This window comes from Sciurus carolinensis, chromosome 3 (genome assembly GCF_902686445.1).
Source record: "Sciurus carolinensis chromosome 3, mSciCar1.2, whole genome shotgun sequence".
In the NCBI taxonomy this organism is placed as follows: domain Eukaryota; kingdom Metazoa; phylum Chordata; class Mammalia; order Rodentia; family Sciuridae; genus Sciurus; species Sciurus carolinensis.
This window is the reverse complement of record NC_062215.1, coordinates 164,883,824-164,904,489: the sequence shown is the minus strand read 5'-3', so window position 1 is coordinate 164,904,489 and position 20,666 is coordinate 164,883,824. Positions and strand designations below refer to the sequence as shown.

Here is a 20,666-nt window from a genome sequence, read left to right as displayed (position 1 = left end):
ATCTGCCATTCTTCTCCAGGCTCAGGATTCTTGACTAGTTCTGAACCTAACAGAAAACTGGGAATTGGGGCTGGAGCGGGGACGGGGGTGTGGGTGATTAGGTCATGGGAGCCAAAGGGAGGCCAGCTGTCAGGTAATTGCTGAGTCACTGTTCTTCCAGATCTGCCCTGACCAAGACCACTGTTAGAGCCTGCTATCTACTGTGGAGGGGGAGCCCCAGCACATAAACACAAAAATTCCAAACACCATTCTCTCACTTTAGAGCTTCTCTGAGCTGTTTCCTCTAAGTAAAATTACCAGATCAAGGCCTCCCTGTCTTTCCATTAACCCTCAGGGGGCCATTCTAGGAAAAACTGCTATTGGATTTTTCATGGAAACTCTTTGAGCCTGTCTGGAGGCAAAAGATTGGGCCTCAGCAAGAGCCTCTGAAGTAAAATGTGTAAGGCCAGTACAGATACAGAGGGGACATTTGAGAAGGTAACGAGGAACAACACATTTCCTTGGTACAGATAGAATCTAGATTTTTGATTTCTTTTTCTTTCTGAGGTAGGATAGAAGAAATATAAATGATAGATAGAAAGGAGACAGGAAAGAAAGGGCGATTATAAATTTAATCTTAAAAGTCTTGCACTAAAGTTCATCATATCATCATGTCCCAAGCTAGCTTTTTTCCTAGACCTGTCACTCCCAAATTTCTGGGAAATCTGCAAATCTTCACTCAAAATCTTGAAATTGTGCAAATTCACTCATGAAAATAACCTCGTGCAACATACTACCACATGTCTTTTTTTCGTAGTTTAAGCAAACCAAGATACACAATTTTAAGATACCTATAATATAGGTTCCATTTCAAATATTATCTATTAATAAGATAATAAGACAACACCAACCTAAGGATCCTGAGAACAGCTAGACCACCAGAAACCATCTTATGATCTCCAGGCTGATATCATCCCCACATATCTTCCCTGTGGACCCCAAGTTCAATAGGCCTGAGAATCTCCTTGTTTTCTGAAAATATTGCCCTCAGCACTGGAATTTCCATGAAATAAATGGCAAAAAAGAAGTGCAATATCAATGCTTGTGCACACATTTTGATAGGTATCCTCCTGGCAGATTGAAATCTTAAAAGGGAGAGAGGAACACACCCACCTGTGCTTATCCCACTTGAAGACCAACAGGAACATTATACTTCTCAAAGCAGGTTCACACTCATTTGCTTCTAGGTCTCAAATTTTTCCATAAACTATTTAGAAATAATGTGTCTCTTTCTCTCTAGCAATCAGGGAAATACAAATCAAAACTACACCAACATTTTATCTGACTCTGACCAGAATGGCAATTATCAAGAACACAAATAATAACAAATGCTGACAAGGCTGTGGAGTAAAAGGTATAGTCATACATTGTTAGTGGGACAGAAAATTAGTAAACCACTCTGAAAGGCAGTATGGAGATTCCTCAAATAACTAGAAATGACCCAGCTCTCCCACTCCCTGGTACTTATCCAAAAAAACCTAAAATTAGCATACTATAGCAATACAGCCACTTCAGTGTTTATAGTAGTACAATTCACAAATGCCAAATTATGGAATCAGTCCAGATGTACATCAATAGATGAATGGATCAAGAAAACGTGGTATATATACACAATGGAGTTTTACTCAGTTATAATGGAGTTTTATTCAGTCATAAAGAAGAATGAAATAATGGTATTTGCTGGTAAATGGATGGAAATGGAAACCATAATGTTAAGTGAAATAAACCAGACTCAGAAAATCAAGGATTGAGCCAGTTGCAGTCGAGCCTGTAATCCCAGTGACTTGGGAAGCTGAAGCAGGAGGATTGCAAGTTCAAAGCCAGTTTCAGCAACTTAGCAAGGCCCTGTGCAATTTAGGGAGACTCTGTCTCAAAATAAAAAATAAAATGGGCTAGGGATATGACTCAGCGGTTAAGTGCCACTGGGTTCAATGCCTGGTACCAAGAAGAAAATAAAAATGAAAAAGAAAACCAAGGGTTGACTATTTTCTCTAATATGTGGAAGCTAGAGTAAAAGAAAGGAAAGAAAGGAGGGAGTTGAGGAATTGGATATGATAAGTATATAAGGAAGATCAGTGGAATAGAAGAAAGCTATCAAGAGTGAGGAAGAAAGGACCAGAAAAAGGAGGAAATATGTAATGAATTTAACAAATCACATTATATGCATATATAAATGTGCCAAAGGGAATTTCCCCTTTATGTATATATAGAAAGTACAAATCAAAAATAAATAAATAGGGGCTGGGGTTCTAGCTCAGAGGTAGAGTGCTTACCTCGCATGCATGAGGCACCGGGTTCAATCCTCAGCACCACATAAATAAATAAAATAAAGGGATTGTGTCCATCTACAACTAAAAAAAAAAAAAACAATAAAAATAAAAATAAATAAATAAACAAGTGAAGGGAAGATCAGTAGAGGAAGGAGAATATGGGGATGAACAATAAAATGTATCAGACATAACTTTTCTATGTTCATATATAAATACACAATCAGTGTAACTCCACATCATATACAAGCACAAGAATGGCAAGTTATACTCCCTGTATGTATGATGTGTTGAAATACATTCTACTGTCATGTATAACTAAAAAGAACAAATAAAAATATGGGAAGCGAGGAGAAGGAAGTTTGGAGGAATGGGGATAAAAATCAAATTCCATTCATGTGTGATTTTGCCAAAGTGAACCCAACAACTATGTATAACAATAAAAAATAAAAATAATAAGTGCAGCACACAATCATTGATAACCAGATAAACTTTCTGTTTGTAGCATGGCAAAATAGCTGTGTCAGATCCTGAAATTAACATGGAATAAATACTCTAGACAAAAATGTAAAAATTAAAAAAAAAAAAGCTGTACAGAGTCATGAAGACCAACCAAGCACAAGAAAAATGAGAGAATTTTAATCCTTGAAGAAGGGAAGCCTCACCAGGTGAAGCCCATATTTAACAGGATTTCCCCTAAAGAGACTTCACAGTTCACTACAGTACAAAGAGAAACAGAACTCAGAAGTGCCATCTTACTGGCTGAGAAGCAGAGTTGGGTGTACAGAGATGCCAGGGCACCTGGAAATTAAGGAAGAAATCTGGAAAATGACTGATCTACAGAGAGGGATTTCAATATTCACATACAAATTCTCCTCAAATCCTTATCAATTTTCTAAATGGCACAGGTACAGGGTGAGATTTCAAGGAACCTAATATGAAAGCCAGATAGCTGACAGGGATTTTGTCAGCTGCCACAGTATTAGGGAGACCAAGTCTGAAGTTCAGAACCCATAAAATTAGAGGGAATTGGTAAACACCTTGGGGTTTCCACTAGAATTCTGAAAGTACCACACCTAAGGTGTAATGACCATATCCCAGAACTAAAGGATACTGCTGAAGATTAAAAGCAGAACTGAAATACTCCTGTCTTAACTGGCTGTAGGATCAAGACTTTCTACAAAACATTTATTTGCCTCCCAGAACGAACAACACTTTTTAAAAATAGATAATGTAATTCAGGACATTAACAATGTCAACCCAAAATGTCCAGTGGACCATAAAAAATTTATATTGAAATGCCAGTCTAAGGTTTAGAAAACTCACATCTATCCTACAAATATACATTGGAAGCAAGAGATCAGTTAGCCAGTTAGTTATTGCAAGACCTCTATAAAAAAGTACAGTGGTTTGAACCAGGGAGATGGCAGAGGATGTGGAAAAAATGTGAATGGATGTGCAATAAATTTTACAGGTCGCATCCATCTAATTGCTACAAGTTTTCAGGTGGTTAAGGATAAAATAACGGTCAAGGATAAAAATAAACTGAATTCATTTAGGATCTACTGTTCTCAGTTCATATTTATCTCTCATAACAAACGCGTGACATAGGTACAATTTCCCACCCACATTTTACGTGTGATTGGTTTTTCTAACCTTTGACTAGTGGACTGGGAATAAAGGCGGTGGTCCTTGAGACGCAAAAAGGAGCAGGGCGGTGCGGGGAAGCTGGGGTTGTGGCTCAGTGTGGGTTTGATCCTAAGCATTGAATAAAAAAAAATAATATAAAGTTATTGTATCCATCTACAACAACAAAAAAATTTAAATTGAAAGGGGGAAAAAAAAAAAAAGCGAGACTGAGAATTCCAAAAGGTACGCAGTGGAGGGAGGCGGTAAGGGGAAGGAGAAATTGGGTGGGCGTCCTCAAGGGCAGGGCCCGCTAGCGATTGGCCGAGTTGCAGAGGAGGGCTATGCAGATCCCGCGTCTCTAACCGGTGGAAAGCGATAGGCAGCCCCGCACAGTCCCTCTGGCTGCTGTCTCCACTTTCAATACGACTTAGGTGGGGGAGTGAGCGCGCAGATCCCGAGAGGATGCAGCGCTGGCTGTTGCTTGGGGGCTCCAGGGGGCTCCGGCTGCTCGTCTGCTTCCTGCTGTTGAACAGCTGTCCAGGGGGCTGCAGCGACATTAGTGGCCACGGTCAGGAGAAGACCTGGGGGGTGCGGGCAGGGCCAAAGCAATTCTGAGAGAGGAGGGTCAAGAGGCCTCAGGCTTAGGAAACTCAGGAGGAAAATTATGTGTTCGGGGGTATGAGAAGAGAGGAATGTATAGAGAGAGTATCGCAGGAAGAAGTAGATTTGGGATGGGGCTCGGCAAGCGGGGTCTGGACCTAAGGGGAGCGGGTTCAAGGGAAGACGGGATTCGGGAGGAGGTCAAGAAGACAAATGGGAGAAAGGGCGGCTACAGAAGAAGCCAGACTCGCTGAGGGACCGGGGAAGAGATGACGTGGGTTAGGTATTGGCAAGGGACCAGGAGGGATGGTCTTCGGGTATGGGGTCCTGTCTCCAGGAAGAAGGCTAGGTCGAGAGACAAACCGAGGCTTAGTGTAGGCCCACAGTCTAGTGACTGTGATCCGATTTCCAATGAGGGAAAGGTGAGGCCGGGGTAAATCAGGATGGCGGGGGAGGAAACCATCCTTCTTCCTCCCACTCTGCTCTGCGCCATCGGGGGTAAGCTCAGCGCTGACTCACACGGTCGGAGACGGACTGCGCAGACTCGAAAATGCAGCGACCACGTGGGGGAGACAACGCAAACTCCTAGTTTGGCACCCACTCTCCCTGCCCGATCCTTGGGTTTAGAGGTCAATGCAGAAGACTCGCAAAGAGCTGTGGGAGGAGGCCTGGTGGTGGATGAGAGGAAGGTTGGTGGGGAAAGTACCGCCAAACCCCAGCTCAGCCTCCACACCAGGCTTCGCCACCTCGCAGCACCACGGACAGCGCTTGCTGGGTCCGGTAGGGGCGTGTTCCTGTCTCGGCTCTAGGATCAAAGCCTCAGAGAATTATCCCCCCTTCCTGAAGCTCTTTTCCTTCACAGTGGGGTTCTGGAGGTTTCACTCCTTCCTGAGGCCAAGAAATTGTTATTAGGACTCCATTTGATTGCGGAGAATTCCCTTTTCTAAGACATGCCTATAATGATTCATGATAATTCCACTATAAATGGAAGGAAGGAAGGAAGGAAGGAAGGAAGGAAGGAAGGAAGGAAGGAAGGAAGGAAGGAAGGAAGGAAGGAAGGAAGGAAGGAAGGAAGGAAGGAAGGAAGGAAGGAAGGAAGGGAGGGAGGGAGGGAGGGAGGGAGGGAGGGAGGGAGGGAGGGAGGGAGGGAGGGAGGGAGGGAGGGAGGGAGGGAGGGAGGGAGGACGCGGTAGGGACGCCTGTAATTACCAGTGACTCAGGAGACTGAGGCAGAAGTATTGCAAGTTGGAGGCCAGCTTCTACAACTTAGAGAGACCCTATCTTTAAACAAACAGACAGATAGATAGATAGATAGATAGATAGATAGATAGATAGATAGATAGACAGACTGGGTGTATAGCTCTGTGGTTAAGAGCCCCTGGGTTCAATCCCCAGTAACCCATACCCCAGGACTTTCCTTCAGTTCTATCCCATCTATCTGTAATCAGAAAGGTGTGTTTGGCATTAGGGAATATCTTCCTTCACACCTATCATTTCTTTATGCACAACTGGGTGAACTGTTGCTTTCAGTAGAAGTATTCATACTCTCAAATCCTATTCATACCAATATAGATGGCCCTCCATGTCTATGCATTCTACATGAGGGAGTTCTGCATCCTCTAATCCAATCAACTGTAAGTCAAAAATATTCAGGAAAAATGTGTCTGTACTGAACATGTACAGGTTTTCTTCTTGTTATTCCCCAAACAGTACAGAAAAACAATGATTTACATTTTGTTAGGTATTATAAGTAATTTAGATGATTTAAAATATACAGGAGAATGTTCATAGGTTATATGCAAATACTAAGCCATTTTCAATAAGGTACTTGAACATCTATGGATTTTGGTATGGAGTTGGTGGACCTAGATCCAATTCCCTGAAGATACTGAGGAAGATGGTACTTTCTCTAAAAATTCCAAATCTTCCCCTTAACCCTCATGCCCTCTAAAGTTTCCCTAAGATGGAACTCACCTTCTTCCCTATAATCCACCATCCATCTGATTATCCATCCCATATGGTAGCTTTCTGAGCCTCTTCTCACCTGAACCTCCACAGGCTACTCTTTACTTATAAGCTTGGTTCTTACCTAGAAGTTGACATCAAGGGTGAATGAGGCCCAGGGCCTGAAGAACAGGACAGGTGGTGATGAGGGAAAAGATAACTGGAAGAAAGAGAACCCGAAGGGGTGGAGGAAGAGCCTGGCTCAGGAATGGTAGTGAAGGAAAGCTAGCTGCTTCTTTTCCACTGGGATCTGGAAAGCTTGGGCTCCTTGATGATACCACTATTTTTCCCTTAGATGGTAAGGACCAAGTAGGAGCAGGGCAACTCTGGCCCCTCCAAGGGTTTACTTCTTCAGTCTTTCGGCACTTACAAGTCATACTCCACCAAATTGTACCTCAAGGTAAGTAAAAGGTGAAGAGCAAAGGTTGTGGCCTGGTCAGATTATGGGGGAAGCACTAAGGAGCTATCTGACCTGAGGACAGTTTCTCTTTGTCAAATGTCTCCACCTGAAACTGGAGTGGGGATGGATCTAGATGATGGGCTGCTTGCACTTGAGCATTCTAGAGGAGCCCCCCAGATGCTGCTAGAAGAAACCCCTGGGAGAGGCCTTGATCAAATTCCCAGGGACTCAAGCCCCTGGCACTATCTGAGTTTTTCCTGAGCCAGAACTCCTTAAGTTCTCAGCCAAGAGCACATGCACACACGTCAACCTCTGTGTAGGAAGCAGGGAAAAGTATCTGATAGAGGAGAGGGATGAAAGGGAGCAGAGTCCACTGGAGACAGATGCTGACCCTTTCTTAGAGCAGGGTTTTATGAATGGGGGAGGGGAAAGTTAGATAGAAAATCTGCCTTAAGTTCATAGTACTACTGCTAATGCCTACTATGCTTACAATGCATAGTTTTCAAAGTACATCCCAGACCAGCAACACCAGAATCAACAGGCAATTTTTCAGAAATATTAATTCTTTATTTCCACCCCAGACCTGAATTTTGAGAACAGCAATCTGAGTTTTAATAAGCCTTGAAAGATACTTGGATGCATACTAAAGCTTGAGAATTGCTGCCTCTGAGTTTTCTAAGTACTCTTTACATTCTTAACTTCACTTAATCCTCACCATAGCATTAAATGAATCAGCAAAGAAACTATAATCAGAATTTTAATTGAATATTACATGCCAAGCATTAAGCTAAGCAACTTTAATATACCATCTTATTTAATTCTCTCCACAAAATGTGATCCCATATGTACTTGAGGGAAACCTCACCAGGATCCCTGCCAGTGTTCCAGATGGTAACTCATTCCATCCTTTCACCCCGCAGGTCTGTTATGGAAGGATGACACCACCCAGAATGTGATGACCCAAAAGATGGAGCACATCAGTCTACTCCACCCCCAAGACCCATGTGTGAAGGATGGAAAGGCAATTTTTTCCACTAAAACTACTGGGATGAGGTGTGTGAGGCCAGTGGTTGCCCATGCTATCTGGCAGACACAGAGCAGGGAAGAAACAGGTGCTAAAATTGCAAATAGGAGCTATCAGGAGCATTATGCGGAGAATGCTTCAGAGGTCCTTTTTCGGACCAGCAGGGAATAATTCCCACAATACATTAGCTATACCTTCAAAAGGGGGTAGGTGGATTAGCAAGCCTAGGCCCCACTGTCATCTCTGTGTCTTCCAGGGGCAAGCAAGAGGAAAAGCTTCGACTCTTATTTCCCAAGGTGAGATTCATCCAGGAATTATGAATCCCTGACTTTGTAGCAATGACTTTCCCTTTGGGACGCTCTCATCCTTTTCTGCCTCCTTTCTGACTCCTGCCTTCCCTCCTATAGAGCCCAGTGTCCAAGGTGAACAGGGATCAGTGCTTTACCTCCAAAGTGGTTTCAAAGGCCCTGAAACAAGAGGTGACCAACCCCATCAAGGTGAGGGACTAATTTTTTTCTAGGGTAGTTGTAATCATCAAGGACCTGTTTAAATGAGAGTAGCAGGTATGGAAGAGGCAATGGGTATTTAAGGTGATAACAAATAAAGTGAAGAAAAAATTTTTCTCCTTTCCCTGAGAAAGAGTAATCCTGCTTTCCTGTATCCTCACAGACTACCTATAAGGCATCCATACAAGAAGTGAGGGATGGGATGTGGTGCAGGTGCTGAGAACTTCTAAGGGGAAGATGAACTACAAGATCATGCATCAACATTGAGTTAGTTTTTGTTGTTGTTGTTGGTGGTAGTTGTGGTGGTACTGGGACTTGAGCCCAGGGGTGTCTTACCACTGAGCAACATCCTGAGTCTTTTTTTTTTTTTTTTTTTTTTTTTACTATTTTTGAATTTTGAGGCAGGGTCTTGCTAAGTTGTTGACAGTCTCTCTAAGTCGTTGAGGTTGGTCTTAAACTTAGCAATCCTCCTGCCTTAGCCGCCTAAGTCATGGGAATTATAGGCATGAGCCACCATGACCCTCTTGGGCATTGAATTCAGAACAGGCATTGAAAACTTTAGAGTTCTCAAAATTAGAGAAGAGGGTCCTCCTTTTACCATATGCTCTTTTGTATATAGCAAGCAATAGCAAAACTCCTTTGGTTAAGTGGAAGACACAGCCCTGAGGCCTCACTTTCGGTCCCTGCCTTGCTCTATTCTGTGGTCTGGGCAAGTCACCTGGGCAAGAATGAGAGATATCTCCTTGGGATCTTTGAATTCTGCAGAATCTATATTGGAAACCACCCATCTATTATTCTACCTATCTTTATGAGATATTGGGGCCCAGGATGGTTATGAGACTTAGTCAAGATTGCATAGTGTTCATGGCAGAGCCAAGACTGGACCCAAGTCTCCTGATCTCCAGTTCTTCTCCCTACATAGATCCTGTTTTTCCTCTCAAAGACTGTAGCGGGGGTGAGGCTGTTCCAAACAACAGACACCCCCACATTGCTTTCTTTGGACTAAGACCTAAACTATTGGAAGGTGACAGCCAGAAGATATAAAGCAAAGGCATCCCAGGCAGAGAGCATTGCAACCACACATGGCCTTTGACTAGAATACTAAGGTATATCAGAGTAGCAGACAGAAAATTCACTGGCATAAGATGCACTTGGAGAAGTAGTAGTCATCCAGGACTGATCACAAGGGGGGCCCACAAATCACAGTGAAAGATTTGGATTTTATTCTAAGTGCAGCAGAAAATTAACTAGATATTTTAAGGAAAAGAATGTTGTAACATTACATACAATTTTAAAAAACTACTCTAGTGATGTTGGGGAATCAATGGTGAAAAGAGTAAGAATGAAAATGGAGAGGCCAACCCTCTTGGTCCAGGGAGATGGAGGTAGCGTGGACTTGGGTGGTGGCAGTGGACCCAAACACCATCCCTCCACTGGCCACACCCTCTATCTAGAGGCCTCCTGCACTTCAGGGGGTCCAAGTCCTCATGTTCTCCAAGGAAACCGGCTCCTACTCCCATAAAGTGGCAGCTGGGCTTCCTAAACCTGGATTGGTTGCCAGGGCAACATAATCAGGGCTAAGTGACAGGGACCTACCTGTGGGGGATTGGTTGCCGTGGTGCTTTTGAGAATGCAAACAAAGTGCTGCCATTCTTCTCCAGCCCCCAACCTAAGGGAAAAATCACAGCAGGAAGAAGAATTATATGTGGGAACCAAGGGACCAGGCTGTCAATCAGTGGGCTGAGTCACTGCGTAGAAGGCTTACTTAAATCAACTTTTATTGAAACATTTGGAAAAGGAGGACATGAAAGAGGGATTAATGCTCCAGATCTTGACTCCAATCCCTGTTTCTTCTCTTTCAGGAATACTCTGGGCCACTTCCCACTGCAGGCCACAACCTTGTGGCTGATTGAGACTTCACATGAAGCTTTCCTTCCTCAGTGCCCTCACCATTGTCCCTCACCTCCAGAGGGACAGTTGTTGGATGACCCAAATATGGATCATTAAAGTGGACTTTATGAAAATGCTTTCTGTGAACTTGTCTTAAAGCAGAATAGGTGGGGTTTGAACTTTGCCAGAGATTCCTAAGAGAGAGAGGTGGGGATGAGGAGAGCACAGTTCTTGAGGCTGGCAGAAGGCTGACTTCTGTCTGGTTTTCCTTCCATTGATTATTCATGAAATAAAGAAAGGGTGGGGCACAGCTGGAATGGCAGCCTTCCCTACCCACATCCTAGCCACCCTGGGTGGTCTGGTTGTCCTTCCTTCATGTTATGGGGAGGTGGGCTCCATATTTGCCTCCAATCATTCTTTCCATCTCTCATGCCAGACAGGCCTAGACCTGAAGTTTTATGAAGGTCCCCACCTCTAGCATTTGAGCTGTGACAGAGCTTTTCCGTCCATTGTGCCCCAAGGGTCAACAGAGCAGTGCTGAGATCAAAGTGTGCACACATTTAACATTTCGATGGCCCCTGTGGGTTTGCTTCTGATAGTCTAACATCTTAAAAGGGAGTGGGAGGACTGGGGATGTAGTCCAATGGTAGAGCCTAGCATGTTCTAGGCTGCAGGTTCAATCTCCAGCATCAATTGATGTATCAATTTTTAAAAATAAAAGGGAGTGGAAACCAAGCATAGTGGTTCATGCCTGTAATTCCAGCTACTTGGGAATCTGAGGCAGGAGGAGTATAAGTTTGAGGCTAGCCTGGCCAACATAGCAAGACCACGTCTCAAAATAGAAAAGGATGAAGGTGTAGCTCAGTGATAAAGTGTCCCTGGGTTCAATCCCGAGTACCCAAACAAAACAAAACAAAGAGAGCAGGAAATCTGATGACCCATGCTCAGACCAACCAAACACCAGAATGTTCTCTTTGCAGAGTTTTATTTTCCTCAAACCATTTTCATATTCATTGGATACTCATGGATGTAAGCAAACAGGCAGGTATCAAGATTGACTTTTCAAGATGACAGAATAAGAGGAGGTGGCTTTCCTGGTTGTTCCATGGAGTGAAACCAAGAAAACAGACAGGCAACTTCTCAGCAAAGTGGGTGAACAAAAAAAAAGCACGGCGGGGGGGGCAGAATTTACTAGAATTTAAAACTGGACAATCAAAGCAGACCAGGAACTCAAGAGGTTGGATATAATAAAATAAGGAAGAAATCCCCAGGGACACAATAGTAGGAGTGGTGCCTCTGTGAGCATAGTTAGCATAGTGGAGGGATAAAAGAATCAAAGGAACTGCATTTTTGGGAGGCCCAAAGTGTGTCTGGATATAGAGTGTTTAGAGATCAAGGACATTGTCCAGCAAACCTGAAATATGCACAGCACAATATCTGGTGTGTAGGGAAGGAAGCCGCCATCTCTCTAGGTGACTTGGGGAGGACAAAAGAAGGAACCATTTTGCAGCATGAGGAGCTGTCCGCTGAGGGGGCTGATTCCTGAATTTGGCTCAAAATACAGGCCCAGTAAACACACTGCATGACATAGAGTGTGCTTAAGTGATCAGGATAAAATCAAACATGGACACAGGGAACAACAGGTCATGGAAACTCACCTGGCTCTACCCCTCCCCCTCCAATCTGATTGCTTGCAGGATCAGCCAGGAGAGACACCTGTGGCGGGGAACTCAGAAGGGCAGGGTCAGGAGAGATTTTTTTGGAGACTGAACCTGAGACCAGAAAATGTGGGATCCCAAGGTGATGTAGGGGAATAAGAACAGGGTCCCCCACCACACACGTGGAACTCAGGGGAGATCTCTTAGGGTACAGTCTTGCAGCGTGAACCAACGAGTGCTGGGTGCTGGAGGTACACTGATTTAAAACCTGCAGACCAATTGACATTCAGCAAAGAGCCTGGAGCCTACCTAAGCCTAAACCCTGCCTCCAGGAATTTCAACTACAAGATTTCCTCTCTCACTCCAATAATCCAGAGTGTGGAGCATCACATTCCAGATGACCCCACCTAAAACTGCTGATATGAGGAGCTGAGAATCTTTGAACTCCAATGGAAAGAATTCTTTAACTTTTCATCAAGATCTTTTTTTTTTTAATTCTTTTTCTCTGTTTAATCATGACCTTAATGGTACATGGACGCTTATACATGTTCATATTTGTTTTTTCTTATTTCTAGCATTTTTGACCCCAGTTATTTTTCATGGATTAGTTTTTTGTGAACTAAGATGTTTGTTATATTTTAGTTTTGTATATTTTAGTTTTGTTTTGTATTCTTTTATTTTTAATTTTTTAAAATTTTACTTTTCATATATATTTTCTCTTACCTGTTTCCCTTGATTCTCTCTTTTCTTCTGCTAACAGCCAGTCTGTATTGTTCTTTCTTTTACTGTTCCTTTATTGTTTTTATTTCTATCTTTTTTTCTTCTCCCTCATAATCATCACATCATATATCACTTCTGTTCTGTCCCTGCCCACCATTTAAAATTATAAACCCTTTTACAAACTTGCTCTTTTTATTGTAGGCAATAACTGATCATATCATTTCTGTTTATTGTAATAATTATCATTGTAAACCTCATAGTAGGAACTATTTGGTATAATGCTGTATTTTGTTAATGCTGTATTAGTTGTTATTATTATTTGTCTTCCCCTACACAGTGAAGTACTGGAAACATTCAGGGACACTATAAGTCCAAGGGGTAGAAACTCTTTTGCCTCAGATCCATACTGTTGGATGGGTAGACACACAAACAACATGAAAAAGCAAGGGAACAAATTGCCCCAAACAAACCAAGATACTCCAACCACAGAATCCAAGGATACTACAGTGGAAGAAAGATCAGAGAAGGAGTTTAGGATGAATGTACACAATTAAACTGATCTGTGAAGTAAAGGACAGTATAAGAAATGAAATCAAAGAGAAAATACAGGTAGTAAAAAATCACTTCAATAAAGAGACAGAGATTCTGAAAAAAAAAAAAAAAACAAGCAGAAATCCTTGAAATGAAGGAAACAATAAACAAAATTAAAAATTCAATAGAAAGCATCATCAATAGACTAGACTGCTTGGAAGACAGAACCTTAAGCAATGAAGACGAAACATATAATCTTGAAAATAGAGTTGACCATGCAGAGATGTTGAGAAACCATGAACAGAACTTCCAAGTACTATGGGATAACATGAAAAGACCAAATTTAAGATTTATTGGGATAGATGAAGGCATGGAGATACAAACCAAAGGAATGCACAATTTTTTCAATTAATACCAGAAAATTTCCCAAACCTAAAGACTAAAATGGGAAATCAACTACAAGAGGCTATGTACAAAATTACAACAGACCCACATCAAGGCACATTATAAGGAAAACGCCTAACATAAAGAATAAGGATAGAATTTTAAAGGCTGGAAGAAAAAGTATCAGATCCAGTTTGGATCTCAGCTGATTTCTCAACCCAGACCCTCAAACCTGGAAGCTCCTGGAATACATATACCAAGTTCTGAAAGAAAATAGATACCAACCAAGAATCCTATATCCAGCAAAATTAAACTTCAAATTTGAAGATGAAATAAAAATCTTCCATGATAAACAAAAGTTAAAAGAATTGCAACTAGAATCCTGCACTATAGATCATTCTCAACAAAATATTCCATGGAGATGGAATGAAAAAACAAAAGTGAAACTCAGCAAAGGGACGAATTACACAAAGGGAATAGTCAATCAAAGGAGAAACTAATTCAAATTAAAAACTAGAAATAAACCTAAATTACTGGGAATGCAAGTCATATCCCATTATTAACCTTGAACATTAATGGCCTAAATTCTCATCAATCGAAAGACGCGGGCTGGCAGATTAGATTCAAAAACAAGACCAAACAATATGTAGTCTCCAAGAGACTCATCTCATAGCAAAGATATCCTCAGACTGAAGGTAAAAGGATGGGAAAAAACACATCACTTACATGAATCGTGTAAACAAGCAGGGGTTTCCAGTCTCATATCAGATAAAGTGGACTTAAAGCCAAAGTTAATCAGAAAGGACAAAGAAGGCCATATCATACTGTTTAAGGGAATTATACATCAACAAGACATAACAATCATAAATATTTATGCCCCAAACAATGGAGCATCTACTTACATCAAACAAAACCTCAATTTCAAGAGTCGAATACAGCACAACATAATAATACTGGGTAACTTTAAAATGCCTCTGTCACCACTGGATAGATCCTCCAAACAAAAACTAAATAAAGAAGCTATAGAAGTAAAAAATACAATGATAATTTAGACTTAACAGATATATATAGAATATTTCATCCATCAATGACTGAATATACTTTCTTCTCAAGAGCACATGAATCCTTCTCTAATATAGACCATGTTATGTAAGCTATCACATACATTGGCATACAATTGTAATATTACCTTAATATATTTTTGCATCTTTAGGGTTATTTTGATAACCCCTTTTCCATTGATACTGATTTCGTGTTCTTGTTTTTTTCTGATTAAACTTGTTTATTTCTATCAAATTTTAGCTGTATTATTTCATCTCTATTTCATATATTTCTACTCCTACTCTTATTTTTTCCTTCCTCCAACATAATTTGAAAATAATTTGATGGTTATTCTAACTTCTTTCTGACACAAGTACATTAAGTTATAAATGTTCATCTGAGTATTGTTTCATCCCAGAGATCCTGATATTTTAAGCTTTTATTATTACTTAATTCAAAGCATTTTAATTTACTTTTCTTGTGCTTTCTTCCTTGACCTCTGAGATAATTATAAGTGTCCATTTAATTTTGAAATAATTGACATGTGGGGGTGGGGTTCTATATATTTTTTGGTGATTGATGTCTAATGTAATAAATCATGAAGGAAACACAGTCTGCAAGATTTCAAATTTTTTTAAAAAGTAATGAAAATGATACAAAAAGGTAGAGTGTGGACTTTTGTACTATAATGCAGAATCCAATTTCTGTTTTTTGGTGGTTATGTAAAAGGCCTGAAGAATTCTATCTAGTGTGCAATCTGTGATATCTGAATGTTCATTGTATATCTGTCTCTGATACAAAAAGTAATGAAAATGCTTTTTATATTGACTGTATTGGTTACATCTGATCAAATTGCATATTTCAAATATGCATTTTATTGTACTTCAATTTTACATCCATAAAGTTATGGGGGGGATTTTTAAAAAAGGATTAGGCTACTCTAAGGAATTGGGACATGGCCACATCACATCTCACCCAATTAAAAACCCAAAGAAATTTAGTGACTAATTCTTGGTAACATAGTCTCGGTCATACCACTGTGCTTGCCCTCACTTCTTTACTTTTGTTCCGGGATATAGCTGAACCCAAAACAACTAGACCAGTCATATCCCTTTGTTCCCAGTTCTCATCAAATCAACTAACCATGGCCACTCATTCATATTTCCCCTTTATACCTTTCTTTGTTACTCATCCTCAAGCATTTTCATAACCCTGTGCTTCACTGTGCCTGACCCTATAAGTGTTTGGTTCCTGCCCTCATAAAAGATTTTTAAGAATTATCAGAAAGGGGCATTCATTACTGTCAACCTGGTTCCACACTCTCACCTAGCTGCACACTCTGCCACCAGCATGTGCCGGGGTTCCAGAGCCACAAAGACAGCCACGGCCAAGACTCAGGACATCACCAACTAGGTGAAGTCCCAGCTCAAAGAAAAATAAAACCAGAATTTCCCTATTTTAAGGCTGTGTCCTTCAAGAGCCAGACACAAACTTCTTCATCAAAGCGGACATTGGTGGTGAAAACTTCATGCACTTGGGAGCGTTCAGAAGTGCCACTCCCCGCCCCCCATGAGAAAAAGCCCTTGACTCTGCCCACCTACAAGACCAATAAGGCCAAGTACGATGAGTTGACCTATTTCTAGTTCTCATTCTGAATGGCCCCTTTGTTCACATGACAGATCCTCATAGGTGTTCTCTGTAGTCTATAGCTTCTGTTTGAGACCATCAAAAAAACACCATCTCTGTGCTGTGCCATTTACGGGAACAGAGGGTGGTATTAAGAAGTTCCTCCTTGTGGGGCTGGGGAGATAGCTCAGTCGGTAGAGTGCTTGCCTTGTAAGCACAAGGCCCTGGGTTTGAACCCCAGCACCCAAAAAAAAAAAAAAAAAAAGAAGTTCCTCTTACATGGTGAGTCCAAATTTTATTGTATTGATATTTTTTCTTCCAAATTAATGATCTTAATTACTTTCAAGGAGAATCATATGTAATTTATTTTTAAATATATTTTTATGCATGTATTTTTAAAGTTTTAGTTGTAGATGGACACATTACCTTTGTAAAATTAATTTTATTTATTTATGTAGTGCTGAGGTTAGAACCCAGTGCCCCACACATGCAAGGCAAGTGCTCCACCACTGAGCCACAACCCCAGTCCTTACACATTTATTTTAAAGAAAAAGAGAGAATAATCAGAAAGGGTTGGTGATGTGGTTCAGCAGTAGTGCACTTGCCTGCATGTTCAAGGCCCGGAGTTCAACCCCAAGTATCCTCCCCACCACACACAAACTTTGAAGAGTAATCAAAGAAGTAAGCCATATATACCATAGCTCCATTCAGGTAATTATAGGGAGGAGTTTCCCTGCCCCATATCCCCTGGCTCACATCTCCTTCCATTCACAGCTGCAGGTGGACAATTCCTATACCTGCTACCACCTCCCCACCTCAAGCCCTGGAACTCTGCTTCTCATCCTGTAAGTTTTCTAGAAAGCCAGGTGTGTGTCTCCCTGACAACCCTGAAGTAGCTGGGATTTAATACCTCCAGAGGTAACTCTCAACCAGTAAAGAACTGAACTTAGTGCAACTGAATCACGTTGGACTGAATGAGTCCAACTCTCCATAGACAATTCTGAGGGGTATTCAGTATGATTCTTCAGAGGATATTCAGCTCCATTGCCCACTGCTGCAACCTGTTCAAACTCACACTTACTTCATTGACTTTTCTTCTTTCTTTGCCTCAAGGGAAAGTGATTTCTGGGATCATCTCCCACACAAATTACCTGCACCCAACATCTTATTTATTTTGGTTCAACCCAAACTGAACATATTACATGCTAGACATTCTTCTATACACTGGGTATACAGTTGTGAATATGGCAAAGTGTTCACTGCCATGGAGTTTATTTATAAATCATTTTCTAACCATCTGTTATTAGGGAAAAATTTATCTGGCCCACAGAGCATTCAGGTTCTTGTCTTATAGATTTCTTCAGTGCCATGGTGCTTTCCCCCATTCTGTCAACTATTTGCACCAGGAATTCAGCCCTAATTGTGTTTTCCAAATGTACCCAGATGGCTGATGCCCCAGGGCCCCTATAAATGCCATTCCCTGTATATTATAAGTGCCCCATCCTGGATGAACTTTGTCAATCTTATCCTAAAAATCTAAGTTCTCCTCTGTGATCTATAACTGGCCTTCCCCACATTTCTATCACCAGAGCAAAGTGGCAGTTTGCCATCTACAAGGCAAGGTGAGGGGCTTGGAACAGATTCTCTCTCTCTTCACTCTACTGACACCTTGATTTCATATTTCCAGCATACAGAACTGTGAGACCATAAATCTCTGTTTTAAGCCACCCAGCCTATGGCATGTTGTTAAGGCAGCTCTAGAAAACTAATACAGACGACAGGATTTTGTTGGAGAGAATTCAGATATATTCTGCCTGGGATAATAATGGTGCCACTCATGGTAGGTCTGGAACCTGAGCCTTTGCATTTCTAAGAAATTCTAGATGATATCAATGCTGTTAGTCCAAGGACCACACTTTGAGAACCACCATCTTAGAAAAATGAACATATAGGTACACAGGAGTTATGTATGAGAATGTTCAAAACTGTGTTATACACAATAGTCCCAAACCGAAAGTAGCCTAAATGTCCGTCAACAGTAAAACAGAGGACTGGGTGATACAGTGCTTGATTAGCACATGCAAGATCATGGGTTCAATCCCCAGCACCAAAACAACAACAATAGCAATCAAAACAAACCACAGTAAAATAAATAAAAAATTATAGTACTTTTTACTGTGCGTTTAACTAGTACTTTTATAGTACTTTTTCCTACAATGATGAAAAATAACAATCTATGGCTTCATAAAATTGGACAAAACCCACATTTTAAAAAATAATACATAGTATATAATCCCATTTATATACAGTTTTAAGATAGGCCAATTACCTCTTCTGGATCTATTCAGGAGTTTAGGAACTGAAGAAAAATATCTTCTTGGCCCCTATCCATTTTTTTCCTTTCAAGAAGAGGTACCAAATAGACTAAACACAGCAAAACTCTGAGGCTCAGCATGGCCCAGATGGCACTGCTGGATAGGTGATTTAGTCTTTGACTAGGGATTGTTGTTCCATCAATTTAGGTAAGTCACTTGACTTAGAAGAAATATGATACAAATTGGTCACACTTTCTAGTTGGTATTAGGTGGAATGAGTCAAATGAAATTAAACTACTAAACTTGAATGGACAGCAATGAAAAAAAATGCTATTATCTTAAAACCACCAAAGTCCCAGAACCTTGGAGGTTGGCACTGGAACTATTAGGAAAAAACAATCAACTGGATGGTATGTGATATTTCCTCTTTCCAGTAGGACTCAGACTTTTTCCTAGTTCCCAGTGCTAAGGCATTCGGTCATGGAGCTCCTTAACTGGATGGCAATGAGGCCTCAGGTATACACAGTGAGTCTTCCCCCAAGTCTTCCGCAAAAGGATCTGCAGCCATTTACAAGGTCAATTGTGCTGGGACAATACACAAACACTCTGGGCTACTAGAAACCAGTTCTGAATGGAGACTCATCCACAAAAATCAAAAACGCCACTGTGAATACCATTAAGGTGAGAATATATGGATTTCAAGTAATAATAAATGGAGTTATGGTCACAGTCTGCCTTAAGGTAGTTCAGTGGGATTGTGGACTCTTCCTGTGGTAATTGTCTGTCTCTGACTGTATGGTGGGAATACATATACTTAGTATTTGGCAGAATCTCTTCTTTGATTCTCTGATCTGTGAAATAAAGTTATTATTTTAGCAGGAACACCCACTGAAAGTACCTAGAAAAACCTCCCTGCTATGGTTTGGACATAGCTTGTCCCCCAGAAGTTCTTGTGCTGGAGAGTTAGTCCCCAGTTTGGTGGTGTTCAGGTGGTAGAACCTTTAAGAGATGGAGCCTAGTGTCAGATAATTATGTCATGGGGGTTCAACACTCATGAATTAATTAATGCTGTCTCTTGGGAGTCGGGTTTAGTAGGAATGGATTAGTTCCTGCAAGAGCAAGTTGTTATAAAAAAGAATGAGCCTGGACCCTGACTGGTCTCTTACATCCTCTCTTGCCATGTGAACTCTTCCATGTGTGTTTTCACCATTGGGCTGCCATCATTCACTCCTTGGAACCAAGCAGATGCTGGTGCCAACCTCTTTAACCTCAAGAACTGTGAACTAGATAAGTCTCTTTTCTTTATAAAGGTTCCAGACTTGAATATTTTGTTATAGCAACACAAAATGGACTATAACATTCCTCCTTCCAGAAGTGTGCACCAAAAACAATTCTGCATCCCTAGAGGAATTTCAGAAATCAATACCACTATCAAGGACTTGAAAGATATAGAGGTAGCTATTCCTATCACAACCTCATTTAATTTGCCCATTTATCCTTTGAAATAGATGAATCCTGGAGAATAATTATAGATTATAATAACCTTGGTAGGTTGAGGACGCTAACTGCAACTCTGTTTCTTAATACTCAGTCATTGATCTAGAACAATGAAGAACAGATGGTGGCATAAAAGGGCACGACCTTACTCCAAAATCTTAGGGGCCTACACTATGATAATCTGACAGGAGCATACCAAAAGAGTCATAGGACAATTTTGTCCCCTATGGACTGTCCAATATGGTAGCCACTAGCCACATGTGGCTATTGAGTTCTTGAACTATGGCTAGTCCAAACTGGAGATATGCTGTAGAACTAAAAGATACACTGATTTTGACTTAAAAAAATTAGTATGAAAAAAGAAATGCAAAATATCACAATAAGTTTTTACATTGAGTATACATTAAACTAATATTTTGATATGTTGAGTTAAGTATAACATCATTTAAATTAATTTCACATTTTTCTTCATATTTTTTAAAATGATTGGAAAAATTTAAATTACATATATAATTACAATTATAGTTCTGCTAGA

The 20,666-nt window shown here is 40.9% G+C and overlaps 1 protein-coding gene and 1 pseudogene across 3 annotated transcripts; both read left to right on the top strand.

Moving 5' to 3' along the window:
* Positions 1–4,313: 4,313 nt before the first annotated feature.
* On the top strand, positions 4,314–11,070 carry Resp18 (regulated endocrine specific protein 18). 3 transcript variants are annotated; one of them, XM_047546017.1, is made up of 6 exons: positions 4,314–4,503; positions 6,835–6,939; positions 7,860–7,992; positions 8,220–8,259; positions 8,371–8,460; positions 10,332–11,052. In XM_047546017.1, exons 1-6 carry the CDS (start codon positions 4,398–4,400, stop codon positions 10,380–10,382), a joined length of 525 nt encoding a protein of 174 aa, XP_047401973.1. In that variant the 5' UTR covers positions 4,314–4,397; the 3' UTR covers positions 10,383–11,052. The 3 variants fall into 3 exon arrangements, with proteins under 3 accessions (XP_047401973.1, XP_047401972.1, XP_047401971.1); XM_047546015.1 differs by lacking the exon at positions 4,314–4,503 and adding an exon at positions 4,611–5,315 and having other exon boundaries at positions 10,332–11,061; XM_047546016.1 differs by lacking the exons at positions 4,314–4,503; positions 8,220–8,259; positions 8,371–8,460 and adding an exon at positions 4,572–5,315 and having other exon boundaries at positions 10,332–11,070.
* A 4,973-nt stretch (positions 11,071–16,043) lies between these two features.
* LOC124979536 (cystatin-B-like) lies at positions 16,044–16,336 on the top strand (annotated as a pseudogene).
* Positions 16,337–20,666: the final 4,330 nt, after the last annotated feature.